The following is a 25959-nucleotide window of genomic DNA, read 5'->3' on the forward strand; positions in this document are numbered from 1 at the left end:
CATATAACAGAGACCAGACGGTGAGAATGATGTTGAGAAGTGACCAGAGATTAGAGAGCGGATGATTCGGGTGCTACTGATCAATGTGATTTCTACTTACTAAAAAGCATCATATGGTGCCCTTAAAGTTCATGGAAAAAATAACATTTGAAAAGTGATGAAACCCTGTGGTATAGACTGAAGAGAGGTATGAGAGAGATTTGGGAAAGCAGCTGACAGTTCTCAAAAAAAAAGCTTTACCTTACTTGATCTTTTCCAACTCTTCCTCATTAGCATTGTCTGTAAATGAAATAAAGCATTTTAATTATCTTTTCACTCAAGTACAGATAGGAGAGCCAATGGTTCTCTAGAGGACACTTAACATTTATTAGCTCTTTAAACAGCAAACAGTTTCCAGCAACGATACAAGACAAAAATTGTTTTAGAAAAACACGTCCACACAATGAGAAGCACCTTTAACATTCAAGCAGTCTTTCCAGTGAGAGTTCATTTGGTTTATTCTTTTGGACAAAGAAATGGGACAACATATTTGAAATAGAACAGAAATGTTGAAATACCTTAATTATCAATAGGAAAAAAAAAAAAACACACATTAAGCTTCATGATTGGCAATTGATCCTTTTGGTGGTGGGGTAGAGGGCATAAGTGACCTTACCAGGCATATAAGAATCTTTTTTTTTTTAATCAAACATATTCAAAGTTTGTTGTTTTGGTGGCAACCTCAAATTGTCTCTGTTTCTAAATAATCTTTAGTTATATCAGGGACTACAAATGTTTCCACTGAGAAAAGTCATGCATATTGTTATGGCTATTACTGGGTCTTCCTTGCTAAATGTTTAGCCAAAGCACAGCCTTTAAACTAGTGTGCTTATATCATAGTAAGAAGTATGTATGACCAAAAGTTTTAATTAAGGTTATGGAGATTGTGGTGGGTGCCCAAGATCACTGGTCTCTTGCATAAAATAAATCATAAAAACCCAAAGGATTTTATTGCTTCTCTTCAGTTGAAAAAAAAATTCTCAGTGAATGCTGAGGTATTAACTTTTCTGATTAAACTCTATATCCTGTCTGACTGTTACCATTATCTTTAAGACAGATAAAGTGGAGAATAAGGAATATTTGGAGCAAAAAATATAGCTTATAGTAATACTTGTCATATTTGTATGTCTAGTAAGAACACTTGTGCCTCAAAGAACTGTATCGACTTCATCAGAATCCACTCTAAAGCAGGACTGTTTTAGAAACTACCCATGGCTTACAAAAATGCAAAGAAGAAAAGATTTTAATACAAGGCGAAGTCATATAGAAGCCAACCTTTGGCCTAAATCAAGAGAATGGAATTATGTAGAGGTTCTATGATAGGAAATAAGAAAGTCATAAAATTGTGAAAAGTGTAGTTAAATTTCTCTTTTTGTAGACAGTGATTTTATAGGGCATATTTTATCTATATACTATTGTATTAAATATTAACGAAAATATACAAGAGTAATAGATTTTGTAAGGTTATAATAATTTCCTAATTTTTTTCAAATGGGCCAAGAAACTGCAAGGTGTTATTTTCAAATATTATTACAACAAGTATTTTATATGTTTTCTAAGCGTTGATGTTTAATTCATTTTGAAGGAACAAAAACCATCACTGAGTTGTGGAGAAGGACCTCTGGTAGACATACAATAAATGTTTGTGGTTGGTGTTGAATAAGTCATTGTCATCAGTATTATTATCATCACCACCACCACCATGTCCTCCATCATCATCAAAAGGCAATTAAGCACTTTTGTGGTATGCAATATTCACCAAAACTGCTCCATAAGGAGTCAGATAACAAATGTTCTACTCTACTGTCTCAGAAAGCAGAGTTTCAATGGACAAAAACCTGTAATTCCTAGAGACAATGTTTTATGCCAAATCAAGTGGAACAATAAAAATAAGTAAAAAAAAGGAAATGTCTTAACTCACAGTCATCTACCATTATCATCTAGGATTTAAGATTACTGTAATATAAAATTCTATTCTATTATAAATGTTAAACTATGAGAAAGGGGTCTCTAGAATGCTAGGGAGGCTGGAATCTCATGGCAACACTACTCAATCAACCTAATTCAGGAATGCTGCTGGTCAAAGTCACAGCTCCTGACTTAGAACCACTGCGTATAATTAACCTTCTCTGTGTAAGGCAAGAAAACCCTGGTGGCGTAGTGGTTAAGTGCTACAGCTGCTAACCTTAAGGGTCGGCAGTTCAAATCTGCCAGGCACTCCTTGGAAACTCTATGGGGCAGTTCTATTCTGTCCTATAGGGTCGCTATGAGTCAGAATCGACTCGACAGCACACTGGGTTTGGTTTGGGTTTTTGGTGTAAGGCAAACTACAGAGTTAGTATTTTTCCTGTCTCTCAAAGTCAGTTTTATAAATAGGCTGTATGGTATTATTTTTCAGATTGGGAAACTGATAGAAAAAAAAGTCAGAGATTTCCCTAAGCATAAATATGATAGACTTGTCAGTTATGAGGACCAATTCATTATTTTTCTTCCTGATACAGTATCTAGAGTTCTGTTATTAGATCTAGTGACTCTTAAAACGGCCCTCGATTTTATAACAAAACTTCTACCAACTAGCTAAGCCGTGGGCTTAAATATCCCCCTCTCAAGTCTCTTTTCTTTTTAGATAGTTGAGTTAAGGTAGAGTCACTAAACTGAAAACAACAGAACAGTTAAAAAAAAAAAAAAAAAAGAATTTAATTGACATACTGTTAATACTGTTACCTTTGCTGTCTGTGAGACATGTTAGAGAAGAAATATTGTTTAGGGATTGTTAAAGATAGAAGATAAAGCAAATTCTAGAAAAAATAAGATTTGTTGTTTGCTCTATGACCTTAACTTCAACTGAGAAACATATGAATTTATTTTTGACAGTATTATTATCAAATATTATTATGTTACAACTCAAATTCTTATATTAGTGATTAGCAGCTCAGCCTTCCTTAAAGCCAATAAAAACAGTAAGTAGCATAAAAATATGACCTATTAATAGATGAGCTGCAAAGTGATTATGTTTTTAGAAAATTTCACAATCTCAATTCATTTTTCACTTTATCTTTTATTTTAGTGATTTTTCTTTAGGCAACTACATAGCTACTACAGATATAAAAAAAATCACAGAATGTCTAGAGATTATAGTATGTACAAGTTACAAAACATACATTCAAATATTTGTAGGGGTGGATATTTTTTCTAAATGTTGGCTACGGAATAATTCTGAAAAATATGAGAGTAAACCAACAGGAGACATATGTATTTTTAAGTTCACTACAAGTCAGCCAGGGTCAATTCATATGTTTCTTAGAATTTTCTGTTTTTTTTAGCTTTAGCCAAGCAATACATAGGTCTAGGTTATCTAAGAAAGTGTATAACACAAATTAACTCACTTTTATTTCACAAATTCTCCAATGAAGAAAGCTGTGGATTGAACTCTGCTAAGAAAAGAGCCAGAAAGAACTCAAACACACGATCAAACCATAGTACCAGATACAGGATGCACATGTATACACGGCACACTTTTGCGGGTCAAAAACAGGACATGCACTCAAAACAGAAATGACACTTGTGCCATGCAACTCATCAGCATGCCCCCAGTGAATGTTTTGGTTTCTCGTACACACAATGCTGGAAACTTAAGAAAAAAAAAAAAATACATATATATATATCTACTTGAATCTGGGATTTACTTTTAAAGACTCAATCATGAACTTAAGGGAGATGTCAATATAGCCAACTAAGAAATACTTCTGCTGTTTTTCATACTACACTTTTTAAATTGTTGTAATTAGACATTGCATATTTTAGAGGCTTTTTAGTAGATTCAGTAGGCTGACAGGTTTTTTTCAACATTTTCTTCAGTTTTACTTATATCCAGAACTGGGAATCCACACAAGGAGAAATCATCCCAGCTGCGTAATTCATGGAGTGAATTGTCAATATTAACAGAGCATAAAAAACTCATGAGATAACTGATTTAGAAATCTTAAGCACTTTGTGATGCTAAGTACTCTGTTTTTCCAGTCATTTATTTCTTCCTACTTTTTTCACGATTTTTCTAAATGCTAATGTCCTATTTCTGACTTGATTGTTAGGGATTTATTGTTTAAAAGCTTTTCAAACTCATTTTGTACATTCTCCATTGTAATACACATAAAATATTTAGCAAAGTTTTATACACACAGGCATAAAAATGTGGTCTTGAAATTGAAGTTTTAAGTCCCCAAAGCTTAAATTATATCTGAGGTAATAACTGAAGAAAACAGTTATTATTCTTATAATTTTGCTGCATGAGGGTCAGTGCAAAATCATCCTCTATTCCTTCCTTATACATCACTCTGAATAAATATGAAATGGAATTGTGAACTTTTTAGTACCTGATTTCTGGTTTGGCACATTTTGAGTTTGAATTTCTCTAAATAAGATTTGCCCCTGAAGTTTTTTAAGAGGATAATTTGTGAAAGTTCAGCATACCATTTTAACTGTAGCAAGAGGCTAAGTATTTCACATATATGAAAACCTATTTTGATGATACATTGGATCTTTGATTGCTTTTTGTGAAGAAACTTTGAGTGTAGCCCAGAGAAATATATTTAGCTAACTCTAGATATGTCACAAATTGAAGAAAATACAGTGATTTGTGATTAGACTCCATTGTCATCATTAGAAACCTTGAGGAGAGCAATACGACCTGAAATTAAGCGGATTATCATTAATACACAATTATAAGAACTTACTAAAGAATATTATATAGTTATTTAATTATTTAATATTGTTTGTGACAACTTCAGGGGTTTGAATGTTGAAGTGAGAATAAAAAATTAAAGTATCTTCTCCTGGCTCTTTAAAGCATCCCTTCAAACCCTTGCAATGATTTTCTCTACAACTCATTGAACAACCACGGGGTATAGAACAACCACTGGACTAGTTTTTGAGAGGAGTCGTGATAAGAAAGATAATCAGAGGTAATAATTTTTCCATATATTTTTTCAGGAGTGATAGGCCATAGGATGGAGTATAGGCATATTTTAGGTACCATAAGTGACACTGACGAAAGCTTGGACTTGCGAGAAGGGGAACTGTGAAGGAGTTTACGGCTGGGACAGAGGTTACAAGTAAGGGAACATATGTGGAAGAGAAGAAGAATGAGGGAGTTATTCTAAAAACTAGTGATGATTAACACTTTTTGAGATCTTAATGAAATAGTTATAGAACCGTTATATAGACAAACAACAAAAAAAGGTAAATTTATATAGATTTATTGGGAATTTTCATAATGGAAAACATACAGTTAGAAACTGAGATTTAAATCTAGGACATCAAATGTGCCAGGTACCATACTAGCTCTCAACAGAATCTACTATGATGTGGGAGGGATCTTTTAGCCCTTCTCTTCCTCCCCTTGACCCAGTTTGCCTCTCTACAACCAACGCCAAGCCCTTGGCTATTAAGCACAGCCACAAAGAGTTAAGTTGCTGTACTACCTAGTATAGCCATACTAGTCATGCTTCTCTCTGCTTCCTTAGCTGTGGCTGAGGTCAAGATAGAAAGTGTGAGGATGTTCACCAGCCAGCGGCCAGCTCTGGTACAGACTGCAACTATCGTGCCTCTTCTGAGTCCCGGCTAAGCTACTTGCTTCTCTAGTGAAGAGGAGAGAAGCTGGGTGGGAGTCAAGAACAGTATGGGAGGGAAGAAGACAATATCTCAGTCAACCCAGCAGAATAAATTCCAGTGCTTCCTCGAATGCTGAAAGGGGAGGGCATGAAGTAGGCAGTGAATGAAAAATACTTGGCAGTAAGAGATTTCTTCCAAAAAAGTTGGGGCAAAGGGATGTGAATCAAGGAAATGGCATAAAAATTTCAAGAGAGACTGTTTGTGTTAACGGTAAGTGTGACAGGACAATGAGGAGAAAGAAAAAGGGGGAAAAGAAGAAGAGGAATAAAACCAGCTTACTGATGTGTAACTGGTTCATTAAATCCCACCTATTCTCTTTCCTATTTGGTTGATAACTAATGATCACCTCCCAAGCACTGTAATATTTTTTAATGATTTTCCTTTAATTAAAAAGACGCTATGATTAAAAAGTGAGTTTAGGCAGCCATGAAGATTGAAGGATTTTTGAAAGGATTATTGAAAAACAAGTAATGTTAGAAGCTACCTGTGCTAGCATATACTTCTGTGTAATTCAGAACAACTCAGCGGCTTTATTACGACATCTCTTGATACTAACTTGATCCCTAAAATCCTCAGTTTAATTTTAGAGTATGCAATAAATGATCCTATAATGTAAAAATTCAGCAGACTATCATCAAATCACCAAGAAACAACTTATTCCAACCTCCAGTAATATTGCAAGTTTGGATGGTTTAGGGACACATAAGACTTAGATATTTTCATTTATGAAGTGCTGTCTTTGTTAAAATACAAAGAAACCCCAAAGCAAGAATATTCTACCACCAAGTTTGCTTGATTTTACCTCCTACAGGTAAACCTGTCCGTTTCCCTCCACCTCTACCTCTGGCAGCCCTAATCCAAGCCTCTGTCTTCTTTCACCTGGATTTCTGAAATAGCCTCCTAACTGGTCTCCAAGCATTCATTTTGCTGTTTTAGTCTGTTTTCTACAGTGTAGATACAGAAATATTTTCAAAAGGCAAATATGATTATGCCTCTTCCTGTCTACAGACCTTTCAGTGGCTCTCCACTGCTCTTTGAAAGAAGACGCCAAATGTTAACACGGCCAGTGAGCTCTACACAATCTGGCATGTCCCTTCCACTGCAGTGCCATCAGGCACCATGATCCCCCACACTGTCCTTGCTTCTACCTTCTCTAACTCTAGCACTTCTGAAGTGCTGACTTAAAAAATGATGGACTTCCATGAATAGTTTCCCTTTATGAATATTCTCTGTAGTTTTTTTTATTCTCAGTCACCTTTCCATCTGCATACATGTGCTCGTGTGCCTGCATGTACGCACAATTTCACAGTGTTGAGTTCTCATACTAAGTATTATTTGGTAATACTTGCTGGAAAAGAGAAACTCCTCCCTCACTGAGGAAGTATGGCTACTTAAATCATACTTAGCAAATATTATAATTATCAATATGTTTTATGTATACACTATATATGATATATATATCAATCATTATTCAATTTTTAAAAGAGGATAGAAAGAAATACTTGTAGAAGAGGATGAATTTTCAATGAGTTTAAAACACTTCAAAAATTTGGCAGTGTATTTCACTATTTTTATCTACAATCTAGGAAAAAAATGTCAATAACACCTTTCCAACAGACAATATAGAGCAATTTAAATCATGCATTATTCTAAGACAGGAATATACGCAAAGCTGAACTTGCTTAAAAAAAAATTATATCAACTCCTAAAATGTGTTACCATCTGATCAGGTTAGAGTAGCTCCCAGGTACCTGAAATGGCACTGAATCTAATAAATGGTGTCTGCTAAGTAGTGGCGTAAGTATCCTGGCACGCATACTGATGCAGGTCAAATCTGGTATTTTTCATGCCACTTCAACAGTGCTGGAGTGATTGGCTCCTCTGTATCTCCTGTCAGTTTCCTACTGCAGCATGGTATGCAAGGAAGCACAGACAGCCAGTGCTGAAAAATGGGTCATACCAATATGGAAGCCCGTCAAGAAGATGGAAAGTACTCACTTATCATTCAGCAAACAAATACCAGAAAACAGAAACTCTGTTATAATTTCACCTCATTTTCTTTGTTATGATACACCTGACAATACAATCAAAATAGAAAGGTCTGGATACCTCAGTGTGGAATTCCAGATATTCCACTAATAAATGAATTACCTGAATGAATACTGATATTTGCCTAAAATGTAACATGTCTAAAAATGACAAACGACATAATAAAAGATGCAAGTAGGTCCCTTATTTACAACAAGAGGTTCTGATCTGGAGTATGGAATAGGAGATTTGAGTTCAAAAGGTAGAATAAGCATGGAGAGCCATACCTAGGATACTCACAGAAACAAAGAACAAGGCCAGGTTTTCATATGCAGCTTCTCTTTATTATTAGCGCTGGGTCCAAAGAAGGCTCACAGCATTCGCACAGGTGAGAGCAAAGAAAGTTCCTACTAGGCTGTGGGGAGACTTACCACATCTCTGGGTTCTCCTTCTTTAGGGGTAAGAATGACTGAAAGCAAAATGATTCCAAGGTCATGGTCAGGATAGTGGGGATCTTTCAGACTTAGGGTCACATCCATGGGCCTGTGATAGGAAAACATTTAGATTTTGAGCAGCCATTAAATGAACAAGACAAAAAAAAATTATACTTAAGAATATATTTATAGCATATTCATATAAATATAATTTATTATTTTTAAGAAGAAAAACTACTTTGTCTTTATTTTCCTGGTAAAATTGTTATTGCTATCAAAATATTATTAATGTATTATGTTACCCCATAAACTGTGGGCCAGTTGGGTATACTTGAATTTAATGGGTGAGTTTCTGCCCTTCATAGGCTTCTGGAAGGTTGCTGAAAAGGCCAAGAAATTACAACAGTGTTAAGAAAGCTGAAAGTCCCTTCTCTATAATCTGTAAATCCACAGAAAGCAGTATCAGCTATTTTCCATAAATTTGAGTCCAAGGTCATTTGCTGACTGCTCCCTTAATTTTGGTTCTTTATGCTTATTTTTTATAGAGCTGTATGTTTTAGAATAAAGAGGTAAGTGGGAGGAGAGGAAAATGTAAGACGGAAAATGCAATTTGCTTGATACGTAGTGAAGATACATATTTTTTTTCCCCATCACACACTGCCCTTAGCAGCATTTATTGAGCACTGCTGTCTCCCAGGTGGTCACATGCATAATCTTGATCTTCCTGACATACTAATAGACAATATTGAGGCCCCAGAGTGAACTGTTTTGGCCCAAGCATGTTACGTAGTGGAGCTGGGAGCTGAGTCCAGGCCTGTCAGCCCAAGTCTCACACTCCTTGCCTGGCCCCAGACACCCCGAACAGCACTCCCTATGTGCCAGCAGCATCTTTTAGTGTTTCATGCCCCATTTCGCAGATGAGCATATCGAGGCACAGAAGTGGGGGATGACTTGTCCAAGGTCATTCAGCTAGTGAGTGGCAGGGCAAGATTCAGCTCAAAGGCCAGGCTGACCTCCAAGCCCATGGCCTTTGTGACAGTCTGCCAGCCTCTTGCTGCTCATCTGGGACTTGCTAGAGACAGCTGTGCCCACTTGACAACACAAAAGCTCGGGCTCCAGAAGGGCAGTCGTGACATTCCTTCTCTGTGTGTTCCACCCACGTGGGTGTGGGCACTGCTGTCAGGCTCCAGGGAAAGTGGAGGCTTCTGGAGAAAGGGAGTGGTTTGTCCATGTGGTCTCAGCCCCCCAGGCTCAGTGATGCCTTTCTCTTGAGCTGGTGAAACAGAACCCTGCCATTCCCAATGATGTGTTGGAGCCCCCACCTCGGGCCACAGAGCAGGGCCCTGTGAATCATGGCATTGCTGCAAGGAATCAGTCTGGGGCAGGTGGTGGTGGGCCAGCCATGGCCAGCCGTGTCCGTGTCTGTGTTCGGAGGAGTCAGCCTCACCCAGGGGAGATGAGAAACAGGCCATTCCCAATGCGATCTGGAGGAAGCCCCAAGGGTGGGTCCCTAGATGCAGCTGACTGTTGCAGAGCTAAGGAAGGAGGCTTTGGCCCACGGAGACCTGGGGGCACACCCAAACCTCTCCATGTCCTGACTGTGTGTCCTTTGCAAGTCAATTCCCCTCTCTAAGCGTGAAGGCCTCATCAACAGAACATAACAACAAAAAAACCAAACCCGTTGCCATCAAGTTGCTTCTGACTCATGACCACCCCATGTGTGTCAGAGTAGAACTGCTCCATAGGGTTTTCTTGGCTGTAATCTTTATGTGAGCAGATTGCCAGACCTTTCTTCCGTGGCATCATTGGGTGGGGTTTGAACCTCCAACCTTTAGGTTAGTAGTCAAGTGCAAACCCTTTTCGACACTTAGGGACCTTATCACTAGAACAATAGGGAGAATAATAGGATCAAACCACCTCCTGAGACTGTTGTGTGGATGAATAGGGAGAAGACCTGGTGTATGGTTACGGAGCCAAGCTTCCAAGCTATTTTTTTTTTTTTTGGATTTAGCAGCACAATTTATTGATACGTTATAATATATAGAAGTAGCCCCTCATTTTTATTTTCAATATGCTGTTTGCATTTGTTATTTTTCAGGTGAATTTCCAAATATTTTGTGATGTTTCAAAAACACCACAGTGCAACAGAAAATTCGAATTACATTGAATGTACAACTTAATTTGTGAAAAATTAAGTGATTATAAAATTGAAATTCTACATTCAGAAACATATATGCCTCCAGGTAAATTTTCAAATTGTCTGTTATGTTTTTTTTTTTTTATTTATTAACTTTAATTGAGCTTCAAGTGAACGTTTACAAATCAAGTCAGACTGTCACATATAAGTTTATATACATCTTACTCCGTACTCCCACTTGCTCTCTCCCTAATGAGTCAACCCTTCCAGTCTCTCCTTTCGTGACAATTTTGCCAGCTTCCAACTCTCTCTATCCTCCCATCCCCCCTCCAGACAGGAGATGCCAACACAGTCTCAAATGTCCACCTGATATAATTAGCTCACTCTTCATCAGCATCTCTCTCCTACCCACTGTCCAGTCCCTTTCATGTCTGATGAGTTGTCTTCGGGGATGGTTCCTGTCCTGTGCCAACAGAAGGTTTGGGGACCATGACCGCTGGGATTCCGCTAGTCTCAGTCAGACCATTAAGTATGGTCTTTTTATGAGAATTTGGGGTCTGCATCCCACTGATCTCCTGCTCCCTCAGGGGAAGATATATTTTGAAAACAAAATATAATTATTTAAAATACATTCAATATTTAAAATATTGCTTCTATTTCTTTTTTTTTTTTTATTTTGGCTGTTTTAGACTTTGAAAGACAAGGAAATCAATACTTCTAAGAGTTGAGGAACATAGGTTTTGGAATTACATAAGCATCTGTGAGGAAGAGATTATGAATTAATATTGTCCACAATAAATTTCTGAAAATAATGCAAAATATATACTCAATTGACAATGGGTAGGTAACATCTTGCTTGTGTATTTCAATTAATGTTGAACAAACAGGAGTTAATGCCCACCATAAACTTGGGGATTTTGGAACATTTAGCACTAAACAAACAAAGAACTTTAAAATGTTGGCAAAGAGGAATGTTTTCTTGTTTGTTCAGTCATTAACTCATCTCATACATTCATTCACAAAATATGCATTGAACTCATATTAAACGCTAGGTTAACACTGTGCTAGGCTCTGGGGTCAAGACCAAGATAAGATCCTTGTCCTCATGGAACTTACCTTTTAGTACACGCTACAGTTGGATTCTGGTACTGGGGGAGGGAGGCTTGGTGAGGAAAGCTGGTCCAAACAAGAATTTTTTAAGTGTTGCTGCACATCAGAACCAACTGCAAACCTTTTTAAAAGAGCATACACCTGAATTCCAGCCCTGATGACTCTGGTCTCTAGAACTAGGATGAGGCTTTGAAATCCATACATTTATAAAGTCCCTCATTGGATTTTCTCAAACAACCAGGACTGAGACCCACAGGTTCTTTTCAGTGCTAAATTTCATGATTTTAGGAAATTCAACAATGCTGAATTACCAAGTCAAGGAATGATGCAATCAAAAATATGAACTATTTTCTGGTGTAGGAGATTTCAACTGATAATACACACTGGCACACAGATAATTTACATAAGCTATAATAGTTATGATGCAAATTGCTCCAATATGAATTTAGCTATAACTAATCATTATGACTCACTAGGAATAACATTTTCCTTTTATTTTTAACAAATACATACACACATTATAGACACTATAGCACATGTATATGCAGGGTAGAAATTTGATTTGGTCAAATTTTCCTATAATGATTATACATAAAATTAATAGAAAAACTTGATTACACTTTTACAATGACTATATGACAAATATGACAAAGATTCAAGAATATTTGCAATTGCTCTATGTCCTTATTTATGGCTTTTTAAAAAAGAGATACCCCAATTACATTATACCTTAATACATTACATAGTAGCACAAATATTTATATGGCTGCTATTATTTTTCATGTTTCTAAACCCAGACATCCCTGATTTATAAAGAGAATTTAATGTGTGATTTTAAAAGTAGTAATTTGATACTTACTTGGTTTGGAGGAGAAACAGTGGTTAGTTAAATACATAAAATAAGTAATGTGGCAAAATAAAACAGCAAATGCTTATATATAATCTTCTTTTTTCTTTTTTCTTAGTCATTCTATATTTTTTCCACTTAAAATTATTTTTCATCAAAGATTTATCTTTAATAGAGAACAAGAGAAATTTATGCTCTGTGATTAAGTGATTTGCATATCTTTATGCAAAAGTCACAGAGAAAATAATTGTGGCCTTTTTAGAAAAACAGCATTGTCCGTTCTAGCTTGAGGTCAGGTTTCCTGATTATAGATTGCATACAACAATATCTAGGGCACTTTTTCAGCTGCAGGGAGGTGAGGGGCCAGCAACCTTCTAAGTTCTATCCTTAGGTCTAGCCTGGGCTAGGTTGGAATGGAGGACACATAGGAAATACAGAAAAGGCTGCTCTCTTGTCCAGTCAGAGGCAAAAAAGTCCATCCAACACTAATGAGCTGCCACTTGTGCTCGAATTTAGTTAACTATAATACATAAGTGAGCTCTACTATTTATAGTTCTCTGAGCATCTAAATTTACAAAAACACGAAGTCGTTATCTGGCCTATTCCCCTGCCTTTTCTCTCCCTGCCACATGATATAACAACACGATCACCCAAAACCTGCAAAGAAAATTTCACAGCTCCCTTTGCGATCCATTCCAGGACTGCTTCGTCTTTTATTAAACCTGTTTTTTTTTTTTTTTTCCTTCTGCACTACTAATCAATTCTTAATTCAGATGTTGAAATGCATTTTGAAAAAGATAAGCCCATAACTAGGTACAAATCTGTCTCGGAAGATGTATAGCCAGAATGCTCCTTAGAAGCGAGAATGGCGAGATTTTTTCTCACATACTTTGGACAAGTTATCAGGAGGGACCAGTCCCTGGAGAAGGACATCACGCTCGGTAGAGAGTCAGCAAAAAAGAGGAAAACCCTCAACAAGATGGACTGACATACTGTCTCCAACAATGGGCTCAACATAGCAATGATTGTGAGGATGGTGCAGGATCAGGCAGTGTTTTGTTGTGTTGTACATAAGGTCCCTATGAGTCGAAGCAGACTTGATGACACCTAATATAACAACAGTTGGGTGCAAGAAATGGTAATTATTACTAATAATGTAGCTTTACAACTATTCAAACAATGATAAACTAATATAACTGAGCAAATATGACCAATCTGCCTCTACTTTTTGGGCAATCCTTGGCAACATAGGACCACTGGTGACAGCAAAATTAGAATCCTTTTGGCTCTATGATAAGAGAGTTGCTGACTTTGAAGCAAAGTGCACAAGCTTTATTTCTTATATGGTGGCCTGATTCTTAAACTAATAATTATGATTAACATGCATAATCTTCTTTATGCCTCATTACAACCACATGGGCAATGTAAGCACAATCTATCTCTAGATTCCTGGTGGTTAGCACAGTGCTGAGGGACAGAGCAGGTGCCCAAGACTTTTATGTTGAATCAAAGTTGTCAAATGAGATAGGCAGAGAAGATGCTATTGTTTCCATAGGGTAGATGAGAAAGTTGTACTTAAAAAAGGCTAACTAGTATGAAGGCTAATTAATAGTAAATAACAGAGCTGCAACTGGAACAGGATCTGCTGACATCGTCTATTATATAAGCCCAGCTCCTATCAAGGTGCACTCATATTACAACAGTTCAAAGTTACCTTTTTAACTCCAATTGTGTGAGATCCAGAAAGGCTGAGCCCATAAAGTCATCCTGTAGTCCAAAATCATAGTCAAAGACCTAAGCAACCAAAGAGAGAAGAGATTATTATAAGTAATTCCTATGTAGGCTTTAAATGAAAACATTTTGATTATAAAATAGTGGTTGTCTATGTCTCCAAAAGGAAACCCTGGTAGTTAAAGAATTTGGCTGCTAACCCAAAGGTCAGCAGTTCAGATCCACCAGATACTCCTTGGAAACCCTATGGGGCAGTTCTACTCTGTCCTATAGGGTCTCTATGAGTCAGAATTGACTCAGTGGCAATGAGTTTGGTTTTGGGTTTTTTATGTCTCCAAAAACAGTGAAACCTCCTAATATTTTGCTTTTCTAAAATAACTTTGTTTTTATGCTTTGAAATATCAGGAGTGTCACAAAACATTCAAAGGAAATTACATTTTATTTTGTTTAAATAACTGATTTCTATCATAAAGCACTTTAAAGAAGATGAATGTAGTAAAATACAGTAAATCTTAAAAAATGTAGAAAACACAAGCTTAGAGTAAGTTTTCTCCATATCAAAAAAACTTAGAGAAGGGATATTAGTATTATGGAGGGCAAAGTAAATTGGTATGAAATTCAGCAAACATGTATTGCATACTGAGCTACTGTGAGGATAAAATGAGAACGTGATTCTAATTTCCTCATATTTCTAAGGTCATTGAAGATAAATTCTCTGGTGTTATAGGACAATGACATTTTAAACATACAACTAAGTTAAAATTGTTGAGATATAATGATTACAACATATTAAGTTATAATATAACTTAATATAAAGTTATATAACGTTAAATTAAATTAAGTTTTTATTGTTACAGCAATTACTGGAGGGTAATATATATATTTTTTTTTTTAATATGACTAACAGCAGCAACAAAACAAAGGAAAAGAATAGCGAGAATGCATTTCTTCTTTTGGTCAACATTATTGATTCAGCGTCTTCTACGTGCCCTGCGTTCTTCTGGACTTTTGCGATACCAGGGTGGATAAGAGAATGTCCCTCACCTCTTGGAGCCTACATTTTATGGCTAAGAGTGTCCATAAATAAACAGATAGATACACATAGTTCAGTGATGAGTGTGACGGAAACAAAAGTCTAAAGGTTGCGATGAGCGCTGCTAGTTTAGTTAGGAAGTTCAGGAAGGTTACTCTGAGGAAGTTTATTTGTGTGGAGACCTGAATGATGAGAAGGAGAGATACCTTGGAAGAAAGGCCTGGAAATCTACTTCTGGAAGATCAGTCATTGAAAACCCTATGGAGCACAGTTCTGCTCTGGCTCACATGGGGTCGTGGTGGTGGTAGTATGAGGAAAAGCACTCCAGGCTGAGGAAACAGCAAGCGCAAGATGGGGATCTTCAAGGATAAGCAAGAAACTAGCGTGCCTGAAGCAGAGTGAGCAAGAGAGTGAAAAGAAATGAGGTTGGATAGTTCGGAGTTTAGTCATTTATGGCCACTAACAAAGGACTCTAAGTAAATGGAAGTTAGCTAGTCTTCATACACTTATTAATTTTCTTACTCGTTTATCCCTCAACCACTATTGATTAAGCATTTCTTATGCATCAGATATTGTACTTGGCATTAAGTAAACAGCAGTGAACAAACTGACATTGTCAGTGCTTATAGTTTAGTGAGGGAGATGGACAGATGCTAAACAAGGAAGTGCACAGGCAATAAATACTGAAATCTCATTAAATGTAAGAAGAATGAGGTACGAAATGAGAATAAAGGTGAGATTGAGGAAAGCCTTTAAAATGGAAAAAAATGCACAAGATGAAGGTTAGAATTGTGTTTTCCAATCTTTTCAGCTAGAAAACATTTATATTGTGCACTTGACTGGATGGTCCAGGCCACTGGCCCAGGTTATGAGAATCCATTAAGCCAATATGCCAGCACTCCTGTGACCAGTTCTTGGCACAACAATTAGATAGCAGGAGCAGAGGGAACATCAAGTGCAGCGACCCTGAATTAGTTACTGTTTTTTTTGGTGGTACAAGTGTACTTCAATTTAAACAAACTTAATATGTAAACAGTTGATATTTACACAAAACAGATAAATACTTTACATTACAAAAGGATTCTTAAATTTGAAGAGTCACAAGAGGATTTGTTTAAATCATAAGCTCCCCCAATTCCTTTTAAATTATTCAATTTACAGTCATTTGGTTTACATACAACCTTTCAATAGTATATTTGCTGTAAAAAGCTCAGCACTCCTGCAATAAATATTCTCCTTGATCAATTACACTTCTGAGCTTTAGTCATCTGCTCAGTAGCATATCACATGCAGATATTGGCACATCTTATGCAACCAATAGATTCGTATTTGCAAGTGACTGCAGTGGTGTATTTTATAGTATAAAATGTGCAACAAAGCAATAGAGAAATTTATTTTGTGTAATCTCTCCTGATAATATCAGTATCACACTTAAAAGTCTGGAGAAAATATAAGTGACAAATAACCAATGAGAAAACCTAGGGTACTTCTACACCTGTGAGGTAGAGAGCTGTGAATCCAGTGAGTTGATCAATGTAGACGCTCCAACTGGGTGATTCAAGTTTCAGACTTGCTTTAGCATCATGAGTCTTTCAGCCTGCCCTAATGTGAGATGTTTACTTTAGTTTTCAATTCTTATTGGTTAGCAAAGACATAAACACGGGAAAGAATGGAAACACCAAAATCTTTTCATTAATGAAATTATTAGCTATGCTACTTGGCTCCAAAAAAAAAAAAAAAAAAACTCCAACCCCTATAAAATATTTTTTTATTCTTAGAGGGAACACTGTTCTAAGTGAAGTTTCAGAAATAAAGAGTGTAGAAGAGAATTAAAGTAGAAAAAGATACTTCCCCTCAATAACAAGTACCCAAAACCAAAACTAAACCTGTTGCCATGGAGTCAATTTTGACTCATAGCAACCTGCTCCATAGGGTTTCCAAGGAGTGGCTGGGGGATTCGAACCGCCAACCTTTTGGTTAGCAGCCGAGTTCTTAAACACAGTGCCACCAGGACTCCAAACAACAAATACAGTTAATGCTTATTAATGTTTATTCAATATTTACTACAAGCTAGGCACAGTGCTAAACATGTTATGTAGATTACCTAATATAATTCTTACAACTCAGTAAACAACGTATTATCTTTCCCATTTCTCAGAGAAGAAATGCAAAGCTTGAAAAGTGTACATTACTTGCCCCCAATTACTGGGACTAGGAAGAGACAAGATTCAAATCTTGTTGTGTTGGATTCTAAAAACAGTGCTCCTTTAAATTCAACAAATATAATTTGGGCACCTACTCTGGGTGAAGCACTGGAAACTCAAAGGTGGACAATTTAAATGAGATCTTCGCTTTCATGGAGCATTGACTAATGGGAAATGCTAGGTAGCACATTTAGCAGTGTTTTTTTTGGGGGGGGGGCCTAGTAACACCCCCTTTCATTCTCAAGTGTGTTTAGAACAGTAAAAATTTTATTCTAGTTAACTAGCTCATTTATCATCTTGATTCAATTATCTCTCAAGAAAAATTGCATTGGGGAGTGCATCAGTTAAAATACTTTTGGATAAAAGTAACAAAAAAACTCAACTCACACTGGCTTCAACATGGATAGAAATGTGTTAGCTCAAATTACTGAAGAGGCCATAGGTATATATGGCTTCAGGAGAGTTTTCACATGGCAGTTTAAATCATTCATTCATCTGGCAAATGTCTGTCAAGCACCTACTATGTGACAGGTCCTATTCTAGGCACCATGGAATATAGCAATCAGCAAAACAGAAAAAGTCATTGCTTTCTTGGAGCTTACATGCAGTGACAGACACAGGAAATAAACAAATACTTAGGTTAAGTAATAAGTGCTACAGAGAAAAAAATATCCCAGGGTATGAGAGTGATGGGAATTGCTATTTTATATAAGGTGTTAAGGAAGGACAATGAGAGGGTGATTTTGAGTGAAGTGAAGAGGCAAGACAGGTGAATATCTGGGGGAAGAGCATTCCATATTGATGGAATAGAAAGTGCAAGGTATCAAGGAAACTGACAAGAAGGTCAGTGTCTGGAAAGGAATGAGCAAGAGAAGAGTGATGAGATATTAGTTCAGGTACAGCCATGGAGCCCACCATAGTATAACGTTGGGTTTCATTCTGATTGTGGTGGGAAGTCACTGGAAGTTTTTATGCAGGAAAGTGGTACAATCCAATTTTTGCCTTAAAATGTTCCCATTGAAACGACTGTGTGAATCATGTCTGTGCTGAGGGCAATAATGTAAGCTGGTAGGCCAGTGGTCCTAGCAAGAGTTGATGGTGTCTTTAGATGTCTGGGAGGTGAGAAATGGTCAAATTTAGGATATACTTTGGTAGTAGAGATAATGGAAGTTACTGACAGATTATATATTAAGTAGGAGAGAAAGAAAGGAATTAAGGAAGTGCAGCAATTAACAGTGCAGGCCTAAGTTTGCTATCTATAGAAGGGCCTTCTCGTAGGGTTGATTCCTGCCTGGCACCTAGAAACTTGGTTTTTGAAACCCTCCCTTTGATAGGCTGTTTTGCCTACCTGGGGCACTGAACAGAAGCTTTCCTTCTGGGAGTCTGGAATTTTGATACTTGTGCCTAAGTGACCAGCCTCTACTAAAAATCTTGGACTTGAAGTTTCAGACTGGCTTCCGCATTTCGGTGCTACAGAAAGAAACCTGTTCTTTGTGACTCCTCCCAATGGGGAGGAGAGGACATAGGAAGCCCGTGCATGGGTTTCCTCAGACTCTGCTTGATGTGTCTTTTTCTCTCACTGTGTTGCTGTAATAAACTATGAGTACAACTACTTCTAAGAGTCCTGCTAGAGAATCACCAAATGTGGAGGTGGTTCGGCGAGCCCTGACCCAAATGATGAAGTCTAGGTTTTTGTCCTGAAAAACTAGGTTGCTGCTTCATGAGATGGGGAACATAAGAAGAAACAAGTTTGGGTGGGGTAGGGGGTAGGGAATAAAGAGTTATTATGTGTTTGATTTAAACATGTTGAGTTTGAGATGCCTATTCAACACCTAAATAGTTGAGCAGTTGGTTGAATGTAAGTATAGAGTTCAGAAAAATGATCTGAGCTGAAAACGTACAGTTGTTTTAGGGAGTAGATTGACTGAAAAGCCACAAACGTGAAGATCGCCTGGAGATGAAGTATACATAAAGAAGACGTCTAAGGACTAAGCACTGAGGCACTTTAACGTTTAGAAGTCAGGGGCAAGGATCCAAAATGGAGACTGAGAAGGAACAGATAGTGAGGGAGCAGGAAAACCAGGAAAGTGGTATCCTGAAAACCAACTGAAGAAAGTAAATGTTAAAGCCTGAATTTCATTTCTCTCTCTCTAGTTCTCATCAGGAGTACTGGTGGTACAGTGTTAAGGTGATCGACTGCTAACTGAAAGGTCGGTGGTTCAAAACTACCAGCCGCTCCACGGGAGAAGGAAAGGTGTGGCAGTCTGTTTCTGTAGAGATTTACAGCCTTGGAAGCCCTATGAGGTCACTATGAGTCGCAATCAACTTGATGGCAGTGGTTTTTTTTAGTTCTCATCAGAGCTTCCTTGGCATTAACGCTAGCTCTCCTTATGATCCTAACTGGTTGCCAGGAGCTTCAAGGTAACATGGTCCCTCATTCACATCCAGAGGGGAAGAGTTGGCTTCTTTGTCCCACCATTCCCAGAAAAAATCCTGAGATGCAATCTCAATGTGTCAGCTTATGTCATGTGTGCATTCTTGGCCAACGATGTGGAATTGGCTGAAAGGCTAGCCTAGGTCCTTTGCTCTATTTTTAAAGGCAGTGGTGGAGTTAGTTTTCATGGTACCATATGGGTGTCCAAAGAGATATTTAGGGCCCATAGAAAAGGGAAAATGAATAATGCATGCCGGGAAATTCCCAACAAAGATCTGGCACAGAGAACCTAACCTAGGATTCTTTGTGATGACGCAGGTGCCATCATTACTTGCCTCAATATAGTTGGGACTACTTGATCCGCACATGGAACTCAGTCTTGGTCTCAACTTTAGGACTCCTACTGGTAATGAGTTGCGAGAGATTTTAAGGGTTTCTAATTCAATGCTCTGGGCTTCAGAATGAAATCATGCTTGCAATTGGCCCCACAACATGGGGACAGACATCCTTAATGCTAGCCTACCCATTGGTTCTGGGACCTCACTAGGGCATAGCTTTGACAGTTGTTGTTCATTGCTGTCAAGTTGATTTCAACTCATAAAGAGCCCACGTGTGCAGAGCAGTAGAACTGCTCCATAGGGTTTTCAAGGCTATGACCTTTTTCGAAGCAGACAGCCAAGCCTGTTTTCTGAGGTGCGTCTAGGTGGGTGTGAACAGCTAACCTTTCAGCTAGTAGCCGAGTGCTTAACCATTTGTACTACCCAGTTTTTGTCCATTCCTTTGACCACCCATTTTTATGTTCTCACAATTCTGTTAGGTGCCTCCTCCATGAATGCTGGATGATTACAGGGAGAACCATCTCCTACCTGATGGTATTCATAAGGTTTCCAAGGAGCTGATGATGGATTCGAACTGCTGAACTTTTCCATTACCAGCCGATGTCTTAACCACTATGCCACTAGAGACAGATATTTTTCTCCTCCCAGGCATGGTGGATCCTTTGCTATAACTCTTAAACAGAACAGCTGAGTTCTATGCAAGCTTTCCTTCTTGATAGAAAATACAGAGGCTTGTTTTCCTACATTATCAAAGTGCACTAGGTCTGTTAACAGCATCAAGCAGGAGGAGTTGTACTTCATAATCTTCCTAAACAACTGACAGTAGAACTTCCCTGAAGAAAAATGTTCCCACTAACTTCCCCTCCCTTCAATCTCATTTCTATCACCTTATCAACAGATTAGAGTTATGCTTAACAAAGTACATCCCTGGTTAAAAAAAAAAAAAACTCTTCAAACAGGGATATGATTAAAAAAAAGCATTAAACCAGGGTTTCTATGTCAGATTCTGACATGAAAAAATAAATAAATGGCTCACCTTTATATACAATGGCTCTCTAAGATGATCAACAAGAATGCAAGCTTTTTCCTCCCACACAGGATTGAGGTTCTTGTGTATTATTTTACTTCTAAAAACTTCTTTTCCTCCAATTTTAAACTTCACGTATGGATCACTCGTCCCTGTTAAAGAAATACAGATTGATCCATGTTAATCATGCCTTTCTGTGGAAGCAAAAGAATAATAGCTCATCTAAACATCAGAGAGTCATTAAAGGAAGAAAGTTAATGAAACTTATCACATGGAAAAATAAGGGTTAAGTGCTTTTCCTCATATATAGAAGTGACCCTAAATTATTATTATAATAATTATGAGTAGGAGTAGAAATTTATCTTTTGACAGGATTTATCTTCTGATCTAAATACTGTAATTTTGTCCTGGTATTTAAAAATCTTTTCTTGCATGCTGCGTATGTAAAATTTAACTCAAATTATAAATCATAAAGATTAATCTGACATTTCTCTTAGTTTCATCTGGTTGACTATAAAAAGGATGATCAATCTTCTTGACTGATGCAGCTAGTTTTAAAGACATATATACTGCTAAAATTTTATATTAGCCTAAAAAAAAAATTTTTTTTTTTAATGGATTTAGGAAAATGTGAGTCTCAAATTCGGTTTCAATTTCATCCTCAGTCCCATATTCTCTCTTACAAAGAAGTTTTTGATTTTAGAACGTTAGGAATGGATGGAGGTCTCAGAAGCAGGGGTCACAGGGAAAGGAGCATGTATTCATTAAATAAATTGGATGCATCATACTATCTCTTAATATCTTCCAAGCTCCCTACAATGATAAAGAAAATCAGAGATATCGAATAAATTGCTATGGATACACAGCTAACAAAAGGTGGAGTTAGGATTCCAACCAAGATTGTTTGACCTTAATGCCTGTAAATTGTCTACTACATTTGCAAGATAGAAGAAACCTTGTGATGGTTACTTTTGTGTTAACTTGGCTAGGCTATGGAGCCCAGTTTTTGTGTCAAACACTAGTCTTGATGTTTCTATGAAGGTATTTATGTGTAATTAACATTTAAACCAGTTGACTTTAAGTAAAGCAGATTACCCTCCATAATGTGGGTTGGCTTCATTCAATCAGTTGAAGGCCTTAAGAGTAAAAGCTGAGGTTTACCAAGGCAGAAGGATTCTTACATCAAGACTGTAAATAGACATTCTGCCAGGATTTCCAGCCTACCTCCTGGCCTACCAGTTTTGGACACAAGACTGCCTAAGTTTCCAGCCTGTTACCTGGTCTATGAATTTTGGACTTGCCGGCCCCTATAATCACATGAGCCAATTCCTTAAAATAAATCTCTGTCTCTCTCTCGCTTTCCCTAACAGAACAATAAGGTTGTCTTGGCTATTTTGAGGCCCTTTGCAATTCTCCATGAATTTGGGGATTGGTTTTTTCCATTTCTGTAAAAAAAAAAAAAAAAAAACTGTTGGAATTGTGATGAGGGCTTGTTGATTCCATAGATTTCTTTGGGTAATACTGACATTTTAAGAGTATTAAGTTGCCCAATCCATGAACACAGGATATCTTTTCATTTATTTAGATCTTCTTTAATTTGTTTCAGCAATGTTTTATAGTTTTCAGTATACAATCTTTCACCTGCCTAGTTAATTTATTCCTAGGTATTTTACTCATTTGAATCTTAGCCATGCCCCAGACCCAGTTACTGTTCTCGATTTCGAAAATCATCTACACTACTACTGTGTTGTTGTTAGGAGCTGTCGAGTCGGTTCCGATTCATAGTGACCACGTGTACAACACAGTGAAACACTGCCTGGTCCTGCGCCATCCTCACAATCATTGTATGATTTAGCCTATTGCTGCAGCTACTGTTGTCAGTCCATCTTGTTGAGGGTCTTCCCCTTCTTTGCTGACCTCTACTTTACCAAGCATGATGTCTTCTCTAGAGACTGGTCCCTCCTAATAACATGTCCGAAGTATGTGAGACAAATTCTCACTATCCTCATTTCTAAGGAGCATTCTGGCAGTACTTCTTCTAAGACAGAGTTGTTTGTTCTTCTGGCAGTCCATGGCATGTTCATTATTCTTCACCAACGCCATAATTCAAATGTATTGATTCTTCTTCGGTCTTCCTGGTTCATTTTCCAGCTTTCACATGCATATGAGGCTAACTGAAAATGCCAGGCTTGGATCAAACACACCTTAGTCACCAAAGTGACACCTTTGCTCTGTTGTTGTTGTTGTTAGGTCCCGTCGAGTCGGTTCCAACTCACAGCGACCGTATGCACAACAGAACAAAACACTGCCAAGTCCTGAGCCATTCTTACAATCATTGTTATGTTCGAGCTCATTGTTGCAGACACTGCTTCAATCCACCTCCTTGAGGGTCTTCCTCTTTTCATCTGACTCTGTACTCTGCCAAGCATGATGTCCTTCTCCAGGGACTCATCCCTCCTGACGATATGTCCAAAGTATGTAAGACACAGTCTCGCCATCCTTGCCTCTAAGGAGCACTCTGGTGGTACTTCTAAGTTAGATTTGTTCATTCTTTTGGCAGTCCATGGGATATTCAATATTCTTCGCCAACACCACAATTCAAAGGCATCAATTCTTCTTCAGTCTTTCTTATTCATTGTCCAGCTTTCACATGCATATGATGTGATTGAAAATACCATGGCTTGGGTCAGGCGCACCTTGGTCTTCAAGGTGACATCTTTGCTCTTCAACACTTTAAACAGGTCCTTTGCAGCAGATTTACCCAATGCAATGCGTCTTTTGATTTTTTGACTGCTGCTTCCAGAGCTATTCATTGTGGATCCAAGTAAAATGAAATCCTTGACAACTTCAATCTTTTCTCCGTTTATCATGATGTTGCTCATTGGTCCATTTGTGAGGATTTTTGTTTTCTTTATGTTGAGGTGCAATCCATACTGAAGGCTGTGGTCTTTGATCTTCATTAGGAAGTGCTTCAAGTCCTCTTTACTTTCAACAGGCAAAGTTGTGTCATCTGCATAATACAGGTTGTTAATGAGTCTTCCTCCAATCCTGATGCCCCGTTCTTCTTCATATAGTCCAGCTTCTTGGATTATTTGCTTAGCATACAGACTGAATAGGTATGGTGAAAGAATACAACCCTTACACACACCTTTCCTGACTTTAAACCAGTCAGTATCCCCTTGTTCTGTCCAAACAACTGCCTCTTGATCTATGTAAAGGTTCCTCATGAGCACAATTAAGTGTTCTGGAATTCCCATTATTCACAACGTTATCCATGGTTTGTTATGATCCACACAGTTGAATGCCTTTGCATAGTCAACAAAACACAGGTAAACATCCTTCTGGTATTCTCTGCTTTCAGCCAGGATCCATCTGACGTCAGCAATGATATCCCTGGTTCCACATCCTCTTCTGAAACTGGCCTGAATTTCTGACAGTTCCCTGTCGATATACTGCTGCAGCCATTTTTGAATGATCTTCAGCAAAATTTTGCTTGCGTGTAATATTAATGATATTATTCTACAATTTCCACATTCGGTTGGATCACCTTTCTTTGGAATAGGCATAAATATGGATCTCTTCCAGTCAGTTGGCCAGGAAGCTGTCTTCCATGTTTCTTGGCATAGACGAGTGAGCACCTCCAGGGCTGCATCTGTTTGTTGAAACATCTCAGCTGATACTCCATCAATTCCTGGAGCCTTGTTTTTCGCCAATGGCTTCAGAGCAGCTTGGACTTCTTCCTTTAGTACCATCAGTTCCTGATCATATGCCACCTCTTGAAACGGTTGAACATCGACTAATTCTTTTTGGTATAATGACTCTGTGTATTCCTTCCATCTTCTTTTGATGCTTTTTGCGTCATTTAATATTCTGTTGATGTAGTGCTGGAAGATGAGCTCCCCAGGTTGGATGGCACTCAAAAGATGACTGGGGAAGAGCTACCTCCTCAAAGTAGAGTTGACCTTAATGACGTCAATGGAGTAAAGCTTTCGGGACCTTTATTTGCTGATGTGGCACGACTCGAAATGAGAAGAAACAGCTGCAAACATCCATTAATAATCGGAATCTGGAATGTACGAAGTATGAATCTAGGAAAATTGGAAATCGTCAAAAATGAAATGGAACGCATAAACATCGATATCCTAGGCATTAGTGAGCTGAAATGGACTGGCGTTGGCCATTTTGAATTGGACAGTCATATAGTGTACTACGCTGGGAGTGACAACTCAAAGAGGAATGGTGTTGCATTGTCAAAAAGAATTTTTCAAGATCAATCCTGAAGTACTATGTTGTCAGTGATAGGATAATATCCATATGCCTACAAGGAAGACCAGTTAATACGACTATTATCCAAATTTACACACCAACCACTAGGGCCAAAGATGAAGAAATAGAAGATTTTTAGCAGCTGCTGCAGTCTGAAATTGATCGAACATGCAATCAAGATGCATTGATAATTACTGGTGATTGGAATGTGAAAGTTGGAAACAAAGAAGAATGATCAGTGGTTGGAAAATATGGCCTTGGTGATAGAAACAATGCCGGAGATCGAATGACAGAATTTTGTAAGACCAGCAACTTCTTCATTGCAAATACCTTCTTTTACCAACATAAACAGCGACTATACACATGGACCTCACCAGTTAGAAATAAAATTGACTACATCTGTGGAAAGAGATGATGGAAAAGCTCAATATCAGTCAGAACAAGGCCAAGGGCCGACTATGGAACAGACCATCAATTGGTCATATGCAAGTTCAAGTTGAAGCTGAAGAAAATCAGACCAAGTCCAGGAGAGCCAAAATATGAGCTTGAGTATATCCCACATGAATTTAGAGACCATCTGAAGAATAGATTTGACGCATTGAACACTAGTGACCAAAGACCAGATGAGCTGTGGAATGACATCAAGGACATTATCCATGAA

The 25959-nt window shown here is 37.8% G+C and overlaps 1 protein-coding gene across 18 annotated transcripts in view; it reads right to left on the reverse strand.

The window, feature by feature from the left end:
- Positions 1-25959, reverse strand: part of MCTP1 (multiple C2 and transmembrane domain containing 1) — a 632230-nt gene that overhangs the window by 257959 nt on the left and 348312 nt on the right. For 7 of the 18 annotated variants that reach the window (XM_064274167.1, XM_064274164.1, XM_003404987.4 and 4 more), the window contains exons 3-6: positions 21042-21184; positions 13980-14059; positions 8169-8280; positions 241-279 (exon numbers count right to left, since the gene is read on the reverse strand). In XM_064274167.1, the coding sequence (XP_064130237.1) occupies positions 241-279; positions 8169-8280; positions 13980-14059; positions 21042-21184 (374 nt within the window). Of the gene's footprint in view, positions 1-240; positions 280-3425; positions 3474-8168; positions 8281-13979; positions 14060-21041; positions 21185-25959 lie in introns of all 18 variants that reach the window. The other 11 variants (XM_064274169.1, XM_064274186.1, XM_064274195.1 and 8 more) reach the window with 2 other exon arrangements.

This window comes from Loxodonta africana, chromosome 2 (genome assembly GCF_030014295.1).
Source record: "Loxodonta africana isolate mLoxAfr1 chromosome 2, mLoxAfr1.hap2, whole genome shotgun sequence".
Taxonomy (NCBI): Eukaryota; Metazoa; Chordata; class Mammalia; order Proboscidea; family Elephantidae; genus Loxodonta; species Loxodonta africana.